This window comes from Phyllostomus discolor, chromosome 3, assembly GCF_004126475.2.
Source record: "Phyllostomus discolor isolate MPI-MPIP mPhyDis1 chromosome 3, mPhyDis1.pri.v3, whole genome shotgun sequence".
Lineage (NCBI taxonomy): Eukaryota > Metazoa > Chordata > Mammalia > Chiroptera > Phyllostomidae > Phyllostomus > Phyllostomus discolor.
The window spans coordinates 194471526-194491344 of NC_040905.2; the positions used below are offsets into that span (position 1 = coordinate 194471526).

A 19819-nucleotide genomic window follows, 5' to 3' on the forward strand; every position below is an offset into this window, starting at 1 on the left:
TGCTCACATTCCTATCACCTTTATCACCCACTGGTATAATAAACAAAGCACGGAGCTACTCAAACAGGGCAGCTGTGTTTTCTAAAAAAATAAACTGTCTTGGAACACTCTACTGTGTACTTAGTGAAAGCCAGGGGGATGGTATAGCCAGGCAGCAGGAAAAGAAAAAAAAAAAAAAAGAAAAAGAAAGAAAAAGATCAGCAAACTCACTCAGTGATTTAATTGTATCAAGGGAAGAGTCAATATTGAAAGTAAATATAATAGAGAGAAGAGTCATACCCCAGAGCCTGGGGGCACTTACCAGAGCTGAGCTGCTATCACCGGGTTGCTTGCTTTAAAAACAAAACAAAACAAAACAAAACAACAAAAAGAAAAATCAGAGAGGCATGACATCTTAGACAGCTTTATCACTTTTACCACGCAGCGGGGATTTCTGGGATCTGAGAGCAGCCTCCACGGCAGGAGGCAGACTCTTCGCCCTGGCAGCTTCTCCTTCCTGGAGAAAATGCAAACAGCCTTTCCTCTGAGCCTGGCCCTCGGAGTCTCTCGGCCAAAGCTCAAAGAGCCCAGTCCTAGGGCCCAGCACTCTGGGATGACAGGCACTGACCTCCTCAAGGAGCTCCCAGGCTTGACCCAGACAGAGGCAGAGAGGTGTATGGTGCTAAAGGCTAAACACAAGGTTGAACCTACTGGGGAGTTCAGGGCAGTCCCCGCTGATGGGGCGGCAGTATGTGAGTCTATGGAAGGGGCCCGAGAGGAGGTAGAGCTCATTTATCTGGACTCCGCCTCATTTTAAAAAGCATGCAGCATGGAGAACCATTCAAAGCTTCACAAAGATGCCAGAACTCTGGCCGGAGAAAATGTCAGTAAAATAGAGGAGGAAAGGAGGATGGAGACCAGGAAAGAAAGTAGAAGAGAAACATGGAACCTGGGGCCTGGAAGAGCCATGAGGATGCCCCTCCCCTCAGAGGCAGACAAAGCCAGGGGTCTGGGGCCTTTCTCTTTGGGTCTGCATGCTCCTCGGGGGAGCGGGGAGCTCACTGCTGTCTTTAGATAGCAGTATCCTTGGACAGCCCCACCAGAAAGTTCCTCCTTACCCTGAGGTGTTTCTGCACAACTTTGACCCAATGGACTACACACACAAGCACGATGCTTGTCAGGGAGGCCACAGAGCCCCTGGGACAGAGGGAGGGCCCCCCATCCCCACCCCTTCGCTCGGTCACTGTCCGTTCCTGCCATTAGTGGCCCTTCCCTGCCTGGCACCCCTCTCTGCAAGCATCTCATCCTGTCTTCCTTGGGTTTTTCTTGAAGATGAGCTCAACATTTCCTGGGATCTGGGCATTTTTTTTTCTCTCTACTAAAGCAGCTGAGGATGACTTTAGAGAATTTCTGGATGTCTGGATGTACTTTTGGTCCAGAAAGGAAGGAAGGAGTGGGTTAAAGGTTCTAGAAGGGGAAGGTGTTGGTGCCAGGCCAATCAAATATAAATGCTGATGTGCTGCTATGCTGTACACCTGACACTGACACAGTATTAAATATCAGTATAAAATTAAAAATAAATTTTTAAAAAATAAAAAGCTTCAAATGACAGAGACAAACAGTAGGAAATTCCTTCAACATCTGCTTTTACCTAATATAGTATTACATGTCGCCACAATTAAAAATAAAATTTTTTTAAAAATAAAAGGCTTCAGCCCTGGCTGGCGTAGCTCAGTGGATCGAGCGCAGGCTGTGAACCCAAGTGTCGCAGGTTCGATTCCCAGTCAGGGCACATGCCTGGGTTGCAGGCCATGACCCCCAGCAACCACACATTGATGTTTCTCTCTCTCTCTCTATCTCCCTCCCTTCCCTCTCTATAAATTAAAAAAAAAAAGTTTAAAAAAATAAATAAAAATAAAAGGCTTCAGAACGACAGAGCCGAACAGTAGGAAGTTCCTTCAACATCTGCTTTACCTAGCTCCTTGGGGGCTAATGAACTAAACCATAGTGTAAAATTCCAAGGCAGAAGGAAAACCACACAACCTTTGAACGTCGCATGTCTCCGGGACGGATAGCGTTTACTAGGCTTCCTCTCAAAGGTGCTGGTTCTTCGTAACCGGGCCCCGTGTGTAGCCTGATATTCCGTCCGCCCGCTGGAAAGTAAATATTTTACTGCATGTTACCAATATGAGGATATCAGCTCATGACACATAGTTGAAGGTGCGCTTTTATTTCCAAGAGTTCCAATGTCAGTTTCGACCTCTGGTGACTCATTTGGTAGAGAACACACTGAATTTTGCCTTCATTTGGAAATAAAATCACCTGTGCCAGACCCAGGCTGTATGACAGAGGCAAGAACTGCCATCAGAGGACAAAACCTACAATTTCGGTACCAGCGACTTGGCTGCACAGACCAAGTGGGTTCAAGTACTTGGAACATTTGACTAAGAGAGCGCCGATTCGCACATATAATAACCTCTCATAAAACAAATTGCACAGACATTTAAATCTCTTAAAAGGCTGTTATCAATGACCACTTATTTGAACCTTGGCTTCGCCTGCCATGCTAAGGGCAACATTGCTGCTCTCACCAAGGCTTTCTGAGTTCCAACCCATGCTCCGCCCCGCTTCCAGCAGGCGGGCTGCTTTTCTCCGACAGTCGCTGCTTCGCTCCAGCCACCCTTGGTTTCAGACGTATCACAAGGAAGGAGCCACTTGCCACCTGCTCTAAGGGCCCCCAAGGGGGGCTCATCCCTAAACCCCCCTTTCTTTCTAAGCTTCTCCTCAAAGAGCAGAAGGGAGCCTGGTCTGGGCCAAATCCTGGGGGAGCTGCCTCCCAGGATGGGAAATCCTGCCTCGGCCTCCACCCCCACGGGCCTGTCCCCCTCACTGCGCCCAGAGCACACACCAGCCCACCACGTGCCATCTCCATTAGCCTCTGTCATTCCGACACCCTCCACGGAACCCTGTTTGAGTCGATTCTCGGAAAGGAGCTGGTTCTGTTGCCCTCACCTCGAGGCATTTAAAAATACATTCAAACAAAACAATTCTTTAAACACAAGTGCACAGCCATTCCCTTGCGCAGTAGATAGATTTGAAATGAGCAGATCTTTTGGCACTTTAAACAGAGTTCAAGGACATGCCGTGTGTGGGCAGAGGTTATGAAACATGTGAAGTCTTAGATCTGGTAAGCGCTGTGCTCAGATCTGCAAACGTGCCTCAGAAATCAGCCTTGGGAGTGCATTCCAAAGGTACATGCCCAGGCCTTATTCATACATGCATAGGTGGGCACCCACAGATTCCGATGACGAAGGCTGTAGATGAGGTCATAAATCCTCATTTTTAACAAACACCCAGGGAGATTTCATGCACGTTGAGAGGCACGGTCTCACACTCATAAGGAAAAACATAGCAGAATAAATTCTCTATTTTTTCAGGGTCTTTTCAGATTCAAGTATTTGCTGAGCCTACCCTGGGTCACTCACACACATGTTGACCTCTGCTCTCATTCTTAAATGTCACCGGATTTCTTGACGTCGGCATGTGAAAGGCAACAGAGGAGTGGTTAAAATGTTAAAACCCAGACAGCGTGGGACTGAATCTCGGCTGCACCACTAACCGTCTGTGACTCTGGGCAGATTGTGTAACCCCCTGGCCCTAGTCTCCTTATCTGTGAAATGGGGACCACCAGAGAACTTGTCTTCTGAAGGCTGCCAGGAGGCCCGTCAGTTGGCACCTGGGAAGCCCCGGTGCTGCTTACATCCTATGGCTGCCACTGCCCAAGGTGGTCGCCACCTGCCTGTGGGTCATGGTCACCTGAAACGTGTTAGTGAGACCAAGAAACTCCATCTTAAAATTCCTTTGCTATGAATGAACCTAAAGAGCCCCATGTGGCCAGTGCTTACTGTATCAGACAGTCTAGCTAAAGCTACGTGCCAGCTAGTAATACCTTTGTTATCATTATCCCCACTTCATCAACGAGAACAGAGGCCGAAAGGGCTCCAGGGACTGGGCTAAAGGTCAGGTCTTAAGGAAGCGGGGACAGGATGTGCACACTCCGTGTCCCTAGCTGGGGGGCCCGTGGCTCCCTGCACAGAAAGTGGCACTGCTGCCCTCCTTCAAAACAAGTGATCATGTCGTAAAAAATGGCACCCACCTGAATCTGAAGCGAGACCCCAGCCTGATAAAGTCTGATCTATTGGATTTGCTGTTTCCCGGGGTCCGCAGCCGGAAGAACGCGTGATGCTCGACCGCGCATTTCCACAGGTGCTTGCAGGTCCGGGCGCTGTCCAAGCGGAACACGAAGGTGTGCTCCTGCTCCCGGCCCTGCGCGGGGAAGCACGGGGTTCTCGAGTCAGTGGGTGCGCAGGGCACAGATGGAGGACCACTCAGGGCCAGGGGGTGGGTAACACCGGAGCAAGGATTACCTGGTCATCGTCCTCCACCACCACCAGTGTCAGTTTGCTCTTTTTGAAATCCATTTTGGTGATTTTAGGCCTGGTCAGAGAGAAGACATTGTAAAAGCACAGTCTGCAGGCACACGACACATCAAACAGCAGTGTCCTTTCTACTTTTAAAGCTTGGATTTGCTAAGAAATCATTCGTTCATTTAAGGGTGATTATCCAGAAGCGCCATTGCCATTGCCACACACCCGCATGGATGAGAGAATGGTGTGTTTTTTTTTTTTTAAATGAATCAGGGTGTTGCAAATATCCCTCAATAATCATCCATCACATAAAATTCCACCACAGAATAGGAAAAGACATTTTTAATATTAGACAAAACTAAATTACCAAAAGAATAAGCCTATTTTGTTAGCTCCTTCAAAGATTAATATGCCTGTCGGGGTCAGTCCAAGAGAATATTCACAGCCATCTCTTCCCTACAAATAAATGAAGTGACAATCGGTAGAAGGTTCTAACAGGTCGTCACAGAGCAGAATGCAAAACAGTTCGCTCACCACGTTACTTGGTTTGCACATCGCTCACACACTGCTCAGTCACAGGGAGACCCAATGCCTTAGACGCGCCCAGTTCTTACCCTGACAACGTGCATGTCTACCCCATACATTTCCAGCCACTTCGCTTTATTCAGATAGGAGAGTTCCGCCTGGGCAGGGCTCTTTCCCCTTAGAAAAACCAATGGAAACACATGTAAACTGCAACTCGCACACTCATATTCTGAAGGGCACAGCCACACACTAAGGGATTTTATGCAGCAAGTAAAGGGACGAGGGACACCCATTTTTATTCACACACCTCCAGAGCAGACCGTTACCTGACTGGGAAGAGGACAGAGCAGTGTTTATAACGGGACATAGGGGACACTTTTTTGGTGTGTAGATATAGGTGTGTGTGTCTGCCTGCTGACAAGGGCTGCCTGCAGGGGGCCGGGGGTAGGGGGTTGTGCACAGGGGTGCAGATGACCCTGCAACCACACATTTCTATGTGATACAAGCACGTGCTAATGTCACCCTCCACTTTCCAAAAAGGCATGCGTCCTCCAAAATGACTGAGGGACAACAGGAAAACCACGCTAAGTTTCTGAGTCCAAGAGCGACTTGGAGTGGCAGAGTGTGAGGAAGATGGGCTGGGAGGGAAGAGCGGCTAAAGTCTGGGACCCCTGTGAGTGGAGGCGCCACTGGCAGTCCAGGCATAAAAGTGCCAGACTGGGGTGTCCCCTGGGGGAAGGAGGAAAAAGCCCAAAGAGAAACATTGGCAGGGCTGGTTTTAGCTGCGGTGACCATGTGTCCTGGAATACAGGGCCGCACAACCCATGGTCTCAAACAGGAGTGTCCCTCCGAGGGTCTCCCCTTCAGTTCAGACCATGGACAGAGACCCAGGCCTGTGGGCTGTATCAGGGCAGCACCTCCTCGCTTTCTCTGGGAGGTGAGCCTGGGAGCAACAGGCGGGTCAGGACTGGGCTGTACGATTCAGAGAGAAACGGGGAGTATGCTCTGGTTTCTACTGTATGTACATGTCTGGAAAGAGAGACGTCGTGCGGGCCTTCGGGTAAACAAGACTGGAGCCCGGGAGAGAGGGGAAGCATCGGGGCTGCGATTTTATGGTAAACAAAAGCATCTTACAAACGCTTACACATCCCAAAATAAATGCATCGAGGTACCTGCACTCTTTCCATCTCTGGAAGATATCAAATTCCATCGCTTCTGTCTGATTTGGAATGAACCGAAACTCAGACACAAGCTCTGGTGTGTGTTCTGGAAGCTCACACTCCCCAAGCTCCGCTGCAAGTTTCAGGAGAGGGAGAAAACACAGGAGACATTGAATGCTTTTCACGACTGCTGTAACCGGGTCCAAAGGCGCTTTTTGCCCGGTAAGAAGGCACAAGTACCCCAAATGCATAACTCTCGCCTTTTGGGAGGACGGGACTCCCACTCGGCACCCACGTGGACATTCAGAATCCCCATGTCATTCCAGTACCCTCCCCATCGGGCACAACACCAGCATCTTGGTGGTTACGGTCTTTCTCCCCACTACCTCCCCCGCCCAGGGAGGTCCCTCGTTATATTTCCCCCTTGAAGTGGTAGAGCCTGAATTTGTGATAAAAGGCCACTGCAGAGAATGAGGACCCACCCAGAAACATCCATTTAACAAAGCTCTTCTTAAGTAGGTGGGTCTGAGCAGCACTCCAGGGTCTGCAGTGCTGGAGAGGACCAATCAAGAATTCAGCACATGCAGAATCCAGGAGACAAACACGTTGGGAGGGAGAAGGAGGGAGCGAGGGAGGAGGGGGTAAGAACGAGGGCTGCAGAGCAGCTGCCGCAACTCAGGCAGAACGGAAGACAGAGAGAAAGCCGGTCATGCAGAGAGGAGGGGCAGCCACGTGGGCAATCCCTGCAAAAAGCCCGAAGCATGCCGCCAGACCCTTGCTTTCACTGAGTACTCCTGCAGAGTGGAGGACCTGAGGACCTGGGGCCCCCATTCCTCCAGGACTCAAACAGAAAAATCCACCCCCACCCCAAACACTGCACCTCTGCAGCTCAGGAAGTGGACCCCAGAATGAAAAAGAATCCTCCAGAGGCTCCTCTACTACCTTGCTGCAGAAGGGGGGTCACCAGCCCGCACCCCGCCTAATCAGAAGCAGCAGCATCACCTGAGAGCCTTCTTACAATGCAGAATCTCGGGCTCCACCTCAGACCTACTGAAGCAAAACCTGCCTTTTCGTACAATGCCCTGGCGGTTGGTGCACCCGTTACTTTGAAAAGCACTACTTATTTATGACAGTGGTTTTCAAGCGCGAGCATGCACCAGGTCACCTGGGGGGCTGGTTACAGCACACAGCGCTGGAGCCCACCCCCAGGGTCTAGAATAAAGCCTCGGAATTTGCATTTCTAGCAAGCTCCCAGGAGATGCTGATGTGGCTGACCCAGGGAACATACTTTGAGAACCACGGCTTAACACAACAAATTTCATCACTTGGCCAGCCGGCCGGCATATATGCCTGAGTGCCTTCACTAACAACACCTCACTCTGTACCCAGCAGCCCTGTCCACCATGCCATGTGGGCCACACTGGGCCCGGCATGGGCTGCCGAGGACTCCAGCTGGCTTGCAGAAGTGGACAAAACTTCCCTGATCACATGGAGGCAGCATTGACACAGACACAGAGGAGTGGTGGGGGACTGGATGGGACAGTATCTGACACTGGGCAGGGACCTGGGCAATGTCTCCTCACCTGAGTGCAGCCCCTCGCCTACAATGTGGAAGTGGACGGCCCCCTGAAGACCACCAGGTTGGACTGGGTCAGGGTGTGCAGCTGCTTGGCACCTTGGGCTTCCAAGGTGGGAGGCCACCACTGACCTCTGACCAAGAGGTCACCCTGAAACTAGGGACCTGGCAATCACAGAGGGGCAGTTTGGGACGAGATCTCCTTGGTATGAACCACTCTTCCCTTGGGCCAAAGTGAGACCATGGAGCCCTGCATTTGGTGTCACGTCTGGACAAGTCCAACGAGGCCATCAAGCACAGGAGGGAGAGGCCAGACAACAACAAGTTTCCCCTGGGACCCGGCGAGGGGGCTGGAGTCCCTCCTCCTACTATTGGACTAAAACAGGCCTAGGGGAGACCCACTCTGCAAAAGCATGCCTGCCTTCCAAGAGCCTGCTGGCAAAGCCTGACGCTGCACTCAGTCTGGACCTCTGCAGCCAGGGCCCCAGCTGTGGAGGGTGGCGGAAACAGCCCCGACCCAGGAGGTCACGAACTCCGCCTCCGCTGTGTGACCTGAGCAAGTCCCTTAACTTCTCTGGGGGTCTCTGATGAAACAGGAACTGATACAAGGATGAAACGAGATCACGAGCACACAACTAATGATGGTACCATTCTCCTTCCTCCCTTGTTTTTCTTTCTTGCCTGCATTGAATTTCAAACCTACCCTACATTTAGTTCCCCAAAGAGCACAGTCCCTATGCAGGGCCAGCGCATCCTAACTCTGGAAGCATCACTCCTTCAAGGACAACCAAGCACGGGAAGAAACACCACCTTTCATGTTATTCAAATCCACAGAGAGGCTCTAGGGATCTTTCCATGTGAGGAGAGCTGGCTCGGCTGTGGCTGAACTGAAAAGCAGTCACAGCGTTAACTGATGGAATAGGGACGGGGGGGCATGGGGGCCAGTGGAACAAGAACTCGCCATAGACATTAGCCCATCTGTCTTCAGCCTTTTTATTTGTACCTGACATAATGACTGCATCTTAAATCACACTGATGTTGTTCCCGCTCAAATGGGCCATTTCTTTAAGAAGGGCTCAAGGATAGCTGGTATTCTTCTTGTCTGCACTGGTTCTGGGGCAAGGCATACAGAGTTCCACTGGAGCTGGACTTGGTGAATGTGGCGATGCCTCCATCACACAGGGCGGGGGGGTAGGGTGGTGGTGACGTGTGTGCCTCATCCTCTAATCATTCCAGACGATGTACAGGCTTACCTATGGCGCCCAGGGCCTGAGGAAGAAACCTCTCCAGTGGACTGGGGGCCCCGAGTCTGACATGGATGCTTTTATCCTGATGACTATACCCTGACATCTACTGCTGGGCCACCAAGCCTGATGGTATGACCTCCTGGCAACTCAGAAACTTGAGGGTGGACGCTCCCCGACGAGCTGGAGAAATCTGTGCCCGGTCAAAGTGGACCGTTCACTTCCACTTCCAAGTTCCCCGAGCCATCACACATCATCATGGCACTTACTGTAAGGACAGCTGTATCAGGAATCTATGGACATGATGTATTTAGCACTGTACTTGGCAGAGCAGTTGCAGGTGACAGTATTGTCACTTCTACCACCAATGCCTTCCAACCTCAGGGGCAGGCTCCCCCTTCAGCCACAGTCCTTGGGGCCTCTTCGACTTCATTCAATTCATTCTGCACTCACTGAGCACCTACCATATGCCAAGCACCCATTAGAGAACATGAAAGCTAAGGAATGGGCGTGGCCTGAAGTCAGTAAGAACTGCCTTTACGAGTATAAACAGGACAAAATGCCTGCACGAAAAATGCCAAGTAGAAAAGCATGCAAAAATTTTATATGCGATTCTGAACAGAATTACATCTTTCAAACTCCGCTCAAAACTCACAGGCAGAATTGCTGGCTGCCCATGGCTGGCAGGACGGAGGGTTGCCGCCTTCCTTCCGCTTGTTTGCTGTGCTGTTGTTCTGGTTTTCTATAGCAAGCCTGTGCTGACTTTATACCTTGAAGACTTAGATCGATGTTTAGAAATTGGTAAATACGAAAGTGAGACGCCAAATCTTATGATGGTGTCCAAAACAATACTCAGTAATTATGAACGAGTAATTCACGGTTCCAGGGAAGCCCACGAGCACACGAGTAAGCGGGCCCATGGCACGTGTCCATCTGATGTGCTGACGAGCTTCCTCATGTGCAGTCACACATCAGGGTCCTCTCAGTCGGTGCTGGAGACGTTGGCAAGCGCTCCTTGTGCACTGGGGAGATCCACTGGTGCATCCCATGGATGGCACAGTCAACGCAGGCGGTCACGTGGGCAAGCCCCTGACTGTCCACTTCCCACCCACACGCTGGTGACTCCCCTCTCGATGCTTCTCGCTGAGCCAGGCTTGCATCCTTAAGAAGCTATTAGGGGTTCCACTGGCACCTCTCAGCCAAGTGACTCTCCTCTGACGTCTCCTCCACTGAAGCCCAATTCTTCTTCTAACCATTCTGTCCCCTAACCTTGGTGGCAGCCTATGAGTCACCTCTGACTCCTCCCTCAACACCTAAGTCTAATGACCAGACCCTTCTTGCATTAGCAGTGCTGTTTTCTTGTGTTTGTTTCGGGGGGTGTGTGTGTGTGTATACTGAACCCCCAGCCCTGATCAACTTAATCTTTTATCACGGCAACACCTCCTCACCGCACCCGCAGCCCGGGCTTGGTCTTCCTCTAGCCCCTAGTCACAAGCACACAGACGTGAGTCAGCCAAAAGCATAAGCCAGAGCTACCCAAGAAGGCATATTTGGCAAGTAAGCAAAAAGTCAAAATCAGGGGATAGGAATATGATTATAATATCCGAGTTTTATACACATTTCCTCACTTAGGCCTCCCAACTTAATAAATGGTGCTTCTAACCAGGCCTGCCTCCCTCTTAAAAGCCTGCAAAGGCACCACTGCTGACAGCATGCTATTCACGCTCTTTCAAGGGGTCCAGAGCCACCCACTGACCCAGCTTCTTCCACTTCACCCTCCAGCACCATTCAGCTGCCAGTCCCTCTCTGCACACACTGTTTCTGCTCGTGCCTTGGATCCTCTGACCACGTTCACTTCCTAAACCCCCAACGGGCCCTCCCCTCCCAAGCCTCCCAGGTCTCACTTCTCAGAGAAACCACACTGCACTCTGTGCATACACGGCACGTGGTCCTGACAGATGGTCCTCACGGGACCACAGCCACTTGAGGACAGAGATGATGTCGTATTCACTCGTACCACCAGAGCAGAGTGCTGGGCCTGGCACACAGCAGACACTCGCTTGCGGAAATGAAAGCAAGGACCTTAAAATACTAATGACCACTAAAGAACAATGTACCTTGTAGACAGAGAGCAGCTAATTCCACAGCTGTTTCATATGGGCATTTCAATCTTGACAAAAAAGAGAAAGAGAATGAATTAATTCCATATATGAACTTAAACACTCATAACCATGCAAAATGTCATTATTGTCGAAAGGTAGTAATCCTTAGATGATTTTTGTTCTCTGTGGTTCCTATTTTTGCTACCCATGTTAAAGAATGCAAACAAGTGGACTTAACTCTACATTATTTCCCAAAATCGGTTATCATATGGTAAAATAACCCAATCTAGGTATAGGTTCTATCAAACCTGTGGGCAATTTGAGCGAATTTTACAAAAATGGGGCAGCTTCGGAAACAGAATGAAAAGCCTTCCCTTCATCTTATTATTCTGAAGCTTATTTTATCTTGTCATAGTACATGCACCTTTCCAAGCTGCCTTATGTCTTTGAGACAAGACTGTAATATTAAAAGTAAACAGACAGACACAGTATCTAACACTGTCAGGACAGCTGGATACGCTCGTATACCTGAGGCAGAGCCACAGAAGTGTATTTGCTACCACAAATCAGGATCTCATTCATATTTAATATTGCAAATTTAGTTAGAAAAATAATAATGACGTACATTGGTATAGCACTTCATAGTTTTCAAAGCCTTGTCGTCTATATGGTCCAATTTGGTCACTGCATGGAGTCTGTAGCCCTGCAGCACGGGGGCTGACAGTGCTCCCCTCCCCCCTTCGGACACGAGGAACTGAGTGTCCTGCCACTTGCCCAAGGTCATCCAGCTGGTAGGAGGCAGTGCTGGGACCAGAACGCTATTCTGTTTGAAGTACAGTAAATCAGGCTGAAGTGCATAGAAACTGCAAAGTACTATACAAATGCAAGATGTCGCCATTAATATTTTTCCAAACTGAGGACATTTACTAGAGTTAAGAGGCCTTTAGTATGAGGAGCACAGTATGGAGAAAGGGGGAGGGAGAAAAAATACACACATACTCATAATACACACGTCAATCAAAGATCTGTATTGCATGGCTGGATAAGGCAAATGTATACACTGTACAATCTACTTGTTCTATAGTGTACGTTCCACTAAGATTTTTATTGCACATATTCTACTGAAGAGTTTGCAAATTCGGAAATCACATTTTAAATTTCCTTCAGGTGATATTCAAAATCAAAAATGTATTCTGGTCAATATCAGGTATTGCTTTTTAGATTCAGTATAGTCTTAGTTTTTCAAGCAAAAGAAAATATATATGCTGAAAAATAACACAACTGTAAAAGCTATGACTGTAAATCTTGTATCTTCAGAATAAATCAATATTGCAGGTAAAATCAACCACTTCAGTGCCAATGTTCCTTTCTTCAACGTTCTTTGGGTGGCCAGAGGCCTAGTATTTAGAAACTACTTTTAAGAGGGGCCAAGGAAATGAGATGAGATGTCTAAACCTCTTTCTATCGGAATCAGAACATTACCTCTTTACATTAGTTAATGCAAATGACGATGAATGAGACTTTTTGACTGTCCAAATGCTTGTAAGTGTATACATACTAATAACGCATCTTGCTTGCAAATACGACAAAAGCCATTATGAATGGGCCAGTGATGTGATCAGGGAGAGAATTATTCCCAAATACACATCACTTAAGATATTAAATGCTCTTGGAAATGCTTCAAGCCATAGAGTAATCACTTAAAATAAGATGATGACAGTGATACAAGTATTAGACTCACTTTACAATGCCTGGTGTACTTTTTTTGAATTTTGAAAAGGGAACAAGGGTAAGAGAGTTAAAAAACAAAAACAGTGAATTATTTAGAAATACACTATTATCTATCCTGGGTTTAAGAATTAAAACAAAAACGTACTTACTTTCCTGACAGAATGTCATGCCTGAGTTGTAAAACAAACAGGTACCTGACAAACATATACAAAAGTCAACAGAGGGTCACTCTTTCCCAGCCACTTCCGATCCCAACTGCCCATCATAAAACCCGCCCCGCCCACAGCCCGGAGTTCTGCATCATGAGAAGAGAGTCCGACTCAGGTGAGAACAGTGGTGGAAGTGTCTCCTCCTGAGTCTCCAGAAGGCACCCAGACTCTAGCTAGGAAGGTGAATACATGTACAGAACTTGCAAGATACTTGGAGGATGGAACATGGAACACGGCATGGTCCAGTGACGGCCTCCACAGCCGCTCCAAGTCCGAGAAGAGAACCAAACACCTCGCGCAGTGCGCGTGCTTGCCTGAGACCTGTCCAATCAAACAGGCAGGTGGAGCCTTGGCATGATGACCTCGGCTAGCCCCACCAGGGAGTCCAGAAAGGTTGCATCTGATCCTATCAAATATATAGCTGATAGTAGATAGCAACTGCTTAAGACTTTTTCCTAATGCAGTTTAGCTGCAGACTCTGTCCTTTGAAAAACTGTGCACGTGTGAGTGCATGTGCACACACACACACAAAATGAGAGTCCTGGAGCTTCACTGCAGCTGCTGGTTACAGGGATAAGGAAAAATGGGGGAGAAGGCAGCAAATAACACAAGTGGGGTCCACTTTGGTAAAAAATTAAGTATCTTGGCTTAAATAAGTGTTTTTTTGTTGTTGTTTTTAACCAGATGGACGTGGGCATTGGAACCACTTCAGAGTGCATGAAAAGAACAAAAAGCTGCCCACACTCTCCGCTCCATCCCCAGGGAACCAGAATCTCACACACAAGAGTGGTCCCCAGGAATCTGATTGGTCAAAAGCTTCCCAGGTGTTCCTGATTTACACAACCCTGGTTAAGAATCACTGCCTTTGATGACAGCTAGAAGGACTCTAGGAAAAAATACTAGAATGATTTAATTTGTTTGAACTTTGAAAACGATGCGGATAGTCGTTCTCTGTCGAATGGATATAGGATGATGTGGGTGACCCAGAAATCAACAGTGGGCCTGAAGGTTCTGGTACATTCCAGAATGTTCCCACCTGCGACAGGTGTTCTACCACCATTGAACTGAGTGCTCCCATCAAGGAGGACACACTGTGATGTGGCCAGAACTTCCAATTCCTATAGGAAAAACCTAACCACAGGAGCCCCATGGGCCTCTCAGTGGTGGTGTGGGGGGGCGAAGATGATAAGCGGTCTTTAAGTGTTATTTGGGGGTCATCTCCAAGCTAGTGGTCAACACCCTGGGCTGCCCAGCAGCTTACATGGAACCTCTACTGTCTGTCACACAGACAATGACAAGGAGGTTCCGAGGCTGTCACGCAGGACTGGGGGGAAAATCTCACTGATGAATGGGTGCCTGGGAGAAAACCCCACACTTCACATGTTTTTGAGGTCTCTGTGGCTTCAACACTGTTCCTGATCTGACACCACAAAGGGAATTCAGGGGGGCTGGGCAGGTAGCATAGACTTAACAACAGTGATCCTGTAACAAGTGAGAGGAGATTTTGCAGCCCCTTAAAAAAAATAAGATGGAAATTTTGGGCTGAGAAATGATCTTCCAATACCTGCCTTCCCTTTCTAGTCTGACATAAAAATAAAGTGCCACAGAATGAACCAAATTACCCAAGCTCCAACCGGACAGAAATGTGATGAGAAAATACATCTTTTCATTTTGATCCACTAAGGGTCAAATTAAGCAAAGTGTGGCTTTTTCAACGAAATACAGAGATAAGCACAGGCAAAGGGCTAAGAAGTTTTGCTCGAAATGTAAAGGCAGCAGTGAGAGGGGGAGGCAAACTCACAGTGTAGAAACATCCATAACTTATAAGTGAAGCAAGAGCTACGTGGGGCTGGGGGGCGGGAGTGGGGGTGGGGATCTTGCTCTGCATTTTGTCCTACCTTGTAAACTCTTCACGAAGGTTGTTCGGTTCTGAAGAATAATATTTAACTCGAAAGTGCAAAGCATAGGCGGGTCCAACTGAACCTTTGGCGGTGGAAGGTGGAAGAGGTTTCCCCCCGATTTTGAAGATCACGGAATGGACAAAAGGAAAAACACATGAGCTCTATCAACACAGTCGCTAGTACACCAGAAGGGCACAGCAGTGCATGCAGTGCTAGTGAGTTCTTTTCAGTACTCGTTTGGAGGACTGAAAGGAATTCTGTCAGCAACAACGGCTTAGCGAGGCACCTCATTCTGGAGGAAAAACAGCTTCATCTAGATGCGTTACTGAGAGCTGACATTTTGCTTTCATCCCTCATCGTCCGGATGCTCCAAGCTGATATTAACGTTTTACAAAATACTAAGCAGGCTAAAGGAAGGGGACACCAACCCAACCAAGAGTTCTGGGATCCAAATAGTAAACATACCCGTAAGCATTAAATTTGAAAAACATTACCCAGACATGCGTAGACAACACGGAAGAAATGGGGGACCACACCTGGAACGCCAGAGCTGCCCTGCTCTCCCAGGTCTCTCCTGCCCCACTCCCCCCACCCCCCATTCTCTGAGTCTACTTTATTACTCATTGGAAGGGGCCATACTAAGTGTAAAGTCCTGTTGCTGAACAGCAGATTAATCAGTCCTCATTGGCAGGGCTGCCTGAGTGCAAATGAGAGCACAGGTGTTTTTTAATATCTACTAAAAATGCTTGTTTGAGTTTCAAACTCAAATGCTTGCTTGGCCAGCCTTGAGACATTAACAATCATGCACTTAAAATTGAATCTATTTTAATAAAGCTCCCAAGTTCTAATGGAAATGGAACACCTCAAAACACTGGCAAAGAAGTTTACTTTCCGATAAGAGAAAGAAATGAGTCGGCTCAATTCTGCTTACTTACTTTTCATCTGCTTTTTTATGGGTTTGGAGTGGTCCAGCCAGTGCTGAAAGGAAAGAAAAACGTTTCTTTAGGAATGGAGCACATCAGCAAGCGTGTATAGCCCTCAGGGTCAGCCTCCTCCGCAAACCGTGGTAATGCTGCCCATACAAACCAGAGACTCGACTGGGTCACAGGCTCTCAGGCTGGGGACCTGCAAACCGCCTGGGATGGTATTCAAATCTGTGCTTGTGCACACGGTGCATTTTTTCTGGGGGGCGGGGCCCACAGCTTCCATAAGCTTTTCAAAGAGGAGCCTGAAAGGACTTAAAACCCTTTACCTAATTGATCTGTGAAGTCAGTGCAGCCAACTGCCTCTTCCTTCCGAGTTCCTCAAGTCACAGTCCATCTTCCCTAATGAGCCCAAGTCTCCTCCACTAATCCAGTCAAGACTGCACGCTGCATTTCTGAGACTCTCTCGTCACACACTGGTCCTGTAGTTCTGTCGCCCTCAACTCTAAAATTATAAAACCGCCACCCATGACCCCTTTAGTCTTCCGCCAGGAAAATGACCCACATTTAAAGATGGAGAGACCGGCAGGGATGCTTTGGCTCTGGTCATCGAGAGCAATTCAACTTCCTCCCGTTTTTACCAGAACCACCACTTCAGGCTGATGCATCCCAGAAAAAATGACAAAACCACCCCCCGCATGAACATTTTCTAGAATGTCAAAGTGGCTGATGCCGTAGTCCTGAGGAGGGAGCCTCAAAAGCGTAACTTCTGTGGAAAAGGACACTGGGGAACACTGGTGCACCCCTCTGGGCCATCGGTTCCCGTGATCATTTCTGGGGTTCCTGTGCCAAGCACACAGAGCAGCAAAGTCTCCCCATCACTTTCTGGAACCTGGATGCACAGTGAAACGTCGCTGTTCGAGTAATGGCTGAAATGACAGCCAGACTGGGCTGCTCGCTAGCTGCTCAGGCTCAGAGGCCATTCGGCTGCCTGTCAATATACCTTTGGAGGCAACCCCACCCCGGCACCTGCTAACAATGAAGGAGGACGGGACTAAATTAGTACAGTGTACTCTACCCCTCTGCAAAGGGCCCCTTGTGACTGTGTGGGAGGAGCGGGACGGGGAAACAGAAGAGCAAACAGCAGATGAATTACAATACAATACGCTGTAAACAGCACAATGGGAGGACGTGGGCTTCTGTCCTGTCCACTCCCAGCGCAGCAGCTGCCTGTCATGAAAGAAGCAGATCAACGAAGCCAGATGCGCATCTCCAAGGCATTGTTAATGGCTTCGAATTGGAAATGACCTGAATGCCCACCAATAAAGACGGATTTAAAAAAATGGCTCATCCATATAATGAAATACTATTCAGCCTTTAACACAGATGGGGGCCCACAGTGACTCACGTGGTGAGAGAGGCCCACGGCGCCATGTCAGAAGAAAACAACTGGGCAGAATCCCACTGACGTAAAAATTAGTCTTTTCTACCCAGATAGGTCCAGAAAGATTTTGAGGGGTTATTTTGCATACAGGGCTGTGACTACTGTTGACTTTTCTTTTTGACGTGGACACCTGATTTTTTTTTACTTTTACTGAGACTATTCCTTCCACAGGGGGTGGGCTGGGTTGGCACTTCATTACTCATTCCTTCGTCGTCTGCCTATGGGGCATTTTTTAAAGATTTTATTTATTCAATTTTAGAGATGGAAGGGAGGGAGAGAGAGAGAGAAACATCAATGTGCGGTTGTTGGGGGCTGTGGCCTGCAACCCAGGCATGTGCCCTGGCTGGGAATTGAACCTGTGATGCTTTGGTTAGCAGCTCAATCCACTGAGCTATGCCAGCCAGGGCTTATCGGGCAGTTTTTGATGATCCACTTGCCTCATGAGAATTGGGTCTCACTGCAGCCCTCAACCAGCAAGGAGAACCCTGGACCTTACCTCCTGGGAGGAGAGCAGATAAAGACTCAAGTAGTGTAATATTTCCCTTCCGGCCACAGTAGGGGCCATGCTAATGGCTATGACTAAACCCGTTCTTCCCTCCTTCGGAAGAATTCCCCATTCCCTGGCAAAGAACATCCTCCTCCCTGCACCCAGCCTTCGGACCTTATCAGGCCCCGAGCCTCAGTTTAAAGAGCTTGTCCCGCGTCTTCCCGCCTCAAGTCTCCTTCTCATATTTCGGAGAGAACGAGCTTAGAGCCCACTATACCTCTCCACCTAGGATCAAAGTCCAGTCTTGATCCGAGCCCAACCTGTGTTGTTTCCTTAGCTGTGGTTTTCAACCCTGGCTGAACATTACGTCACGAAGACACACCCAGGCCCCACCCAAGCAAGACCCACTGAACAGAATCTCCGAGGGTGAGTGTTTTTTAAAGGTGCCCAGCGTGCCCCTTAAAAATAGTCAGTGCTGAAGTTTTCCCACACCGTCTCCTACCCAGGAATGTGTCCTAATGATCTTGGGGATCTTGAAACATCCACAACCCCTTCTAGAAATTTCTCTTTGAGCTCTGTAAAATCTCGATTTCACGGTTTACCAGCCAAATGTCTACCCCCAGCGTTAATGCATAGACAGATCACGGCTAGATGCTTCTTTCCACTGGACAGCAGGCTGCTCTCCCTCTGGCCACACTGCTAAGGAGCTCCCTTCCTTCCTGCCCAGCAACGGCCTGGAGCCCTGCCCGGAGCAGGACCTGCCAGGATGGAGGCCTGTGAAAAGTCTGGGGCTTGCTTAGCTGGGATAGAAATCAGAAACAGCTCCCTTTTAAAAGCTCCTGACCCCGTGGCCTCCCGATCAGGTTTGCCTGCCTGCATCATAGGCGCTAAGAAACCCAGTCACCGTCCTCACATGAGAGATGATAAAACCTGTGTTGTATCCAACCAGTTCAAAATGACTCGACTTTCTTCTTAGATGCACAGGGGCTGCCCAGCCTCTGATCACCTACCTGCATTTCATCCAACAAAACCACCTTGTGGCGGACACCAGGCACAGAGGGCCTGCGTGGTGTCTAGTGAACCGTATCCTGGGTTTGGTTCGGAGGCCTGTAGTAGCAGGACCTGTCTCAGATGTTCACCTGCATCCTGCCTGAACACAGCCAGGCCGCCTGTCAGCAAAGGCCACCGCGAGTGGCCCCAGCCCTCTTAACTGACCATTAAAGCAATCCCTGGAAACAGACAGGTGCACTTCTGAGTTCAAAGGGCAAGACATTTATCGCAAACACTCTAATGGGTGTGAGAAAGTGGGTTTCTGATCTGAACTTCTCATCCAAGTCCACCTGGCAAAACGCTTCCCATAAACCATGATGTGAGATGACCCAGCAAAGCCCGTCTGCTCTCACAGCACAAAGCTCTGGAACTATACTGCATGCATGAGGCCAGTTGCAGATGGTCACTGCCTAAGATCATGTGATTGGCACCTGAAATGTGTGTGAGCTTTGCGGGGAGTGGGGGGGGGGGCGGTTACCTTGTAAGACTGAGCTCTTGACCTCTGGGATCTGCAGGTGTTATCTCTAGGCAGAGCATCAGAACTAATTGTTTGGTGGGGCCAGAACAAATACACACTGGACCATATCACATCCCCTACCTTCTTAGGCCTCAGAATGGGTGAAGGTAGTCATGAACAGGAGAGGGGGTTTGGGGGATGGCGCATGAGGTCCCCAGGATCACAGCGCTATGAGGAGGAGGAGGGTTAGGAGGAGGAGGAGGAGGAGGCAGAAGTCTAACCCTGGCTATGTCGCTGCCAGCGCTCTGGGCTCCCACACCACATGCTGGTTGGAGTGCCTTCCTGCCACGGGAAGCATCTCTCCTCCTTCTCACCATTGACACCAGCTACTTGAGGTTTCCTTGGGGACAGGTCCACATCAGCTGCAGAGACCCCATTATCAACAGCTTCCCACTCAGTACCAATGTTTGCACACGGGCAGGAACGGACTCGCCCTGCCAGCCTTCAGAAACCAGCTGCTGGGAGGCCCACAGCATTTCTTAAGCTCTTTCACCTCTGTCGGTACTAAAATGGAAAGAGGCAGGAAATCAGATTTCAGGTCCCA

The 19819-nt window shown here is 49.0% G+C and overlaps 1 protein-coding gene across 6 annotated transcripts in view; it reads right to left on the bottom strand.

The window, feature by feature from the left end:
* Positions 1-19819, bottom strand: part of EPB41L4B (erythrocyte membrane protein band 4.1 like 4B) — a 119665-nt gene that overhangs the window by 62045 nt on the left and 37801 nt on the right. For 3 of the 6 annotated variants that reach the window (XM_028516223.2, XM_036022022.1, XM_028516231.2), the window contains exons 3-13: positions 15790-15832; positions 14852-14930; positions 12894-12938; positions 11029-11081; positions 6104-6224; positions 5021-5108; positions 4774-4862; positions 4407-4476; positions 4136-4305; positions 2023-2132; positions 302-332 (exon numbers count right to left, since the gene is read on the bottom strand). In XM_028516223.2, coding sequence (XP_028372024.1) covers positions 302-332; positions 2023-2132; positions 4136-4305; positions 4407-4476; positions 4774-4862; positions 5021-5108; positions 6104-6224; positions 11029-11081; positions 12894-12938; positions 14852-14930; positions 15790-15832 — 899 coding nt within the window. Of the gene's footprint in view, positions 1-301; positions 333-2022; positions 2133-4135; positions 4306-4406; positions 4477-4773; positions 4863-5020; positions 5109-6103; positions 6225-11028; positions 11082-12893; positions 12939-14851; positions 14937-15789; positions 15833-19819 lie in introns of all 6 variants that reach the window. The other 3 variants (XM_036022020.1, XM_036022019.1, XM_036022021.1) reach the window with 1 other exon arrangement.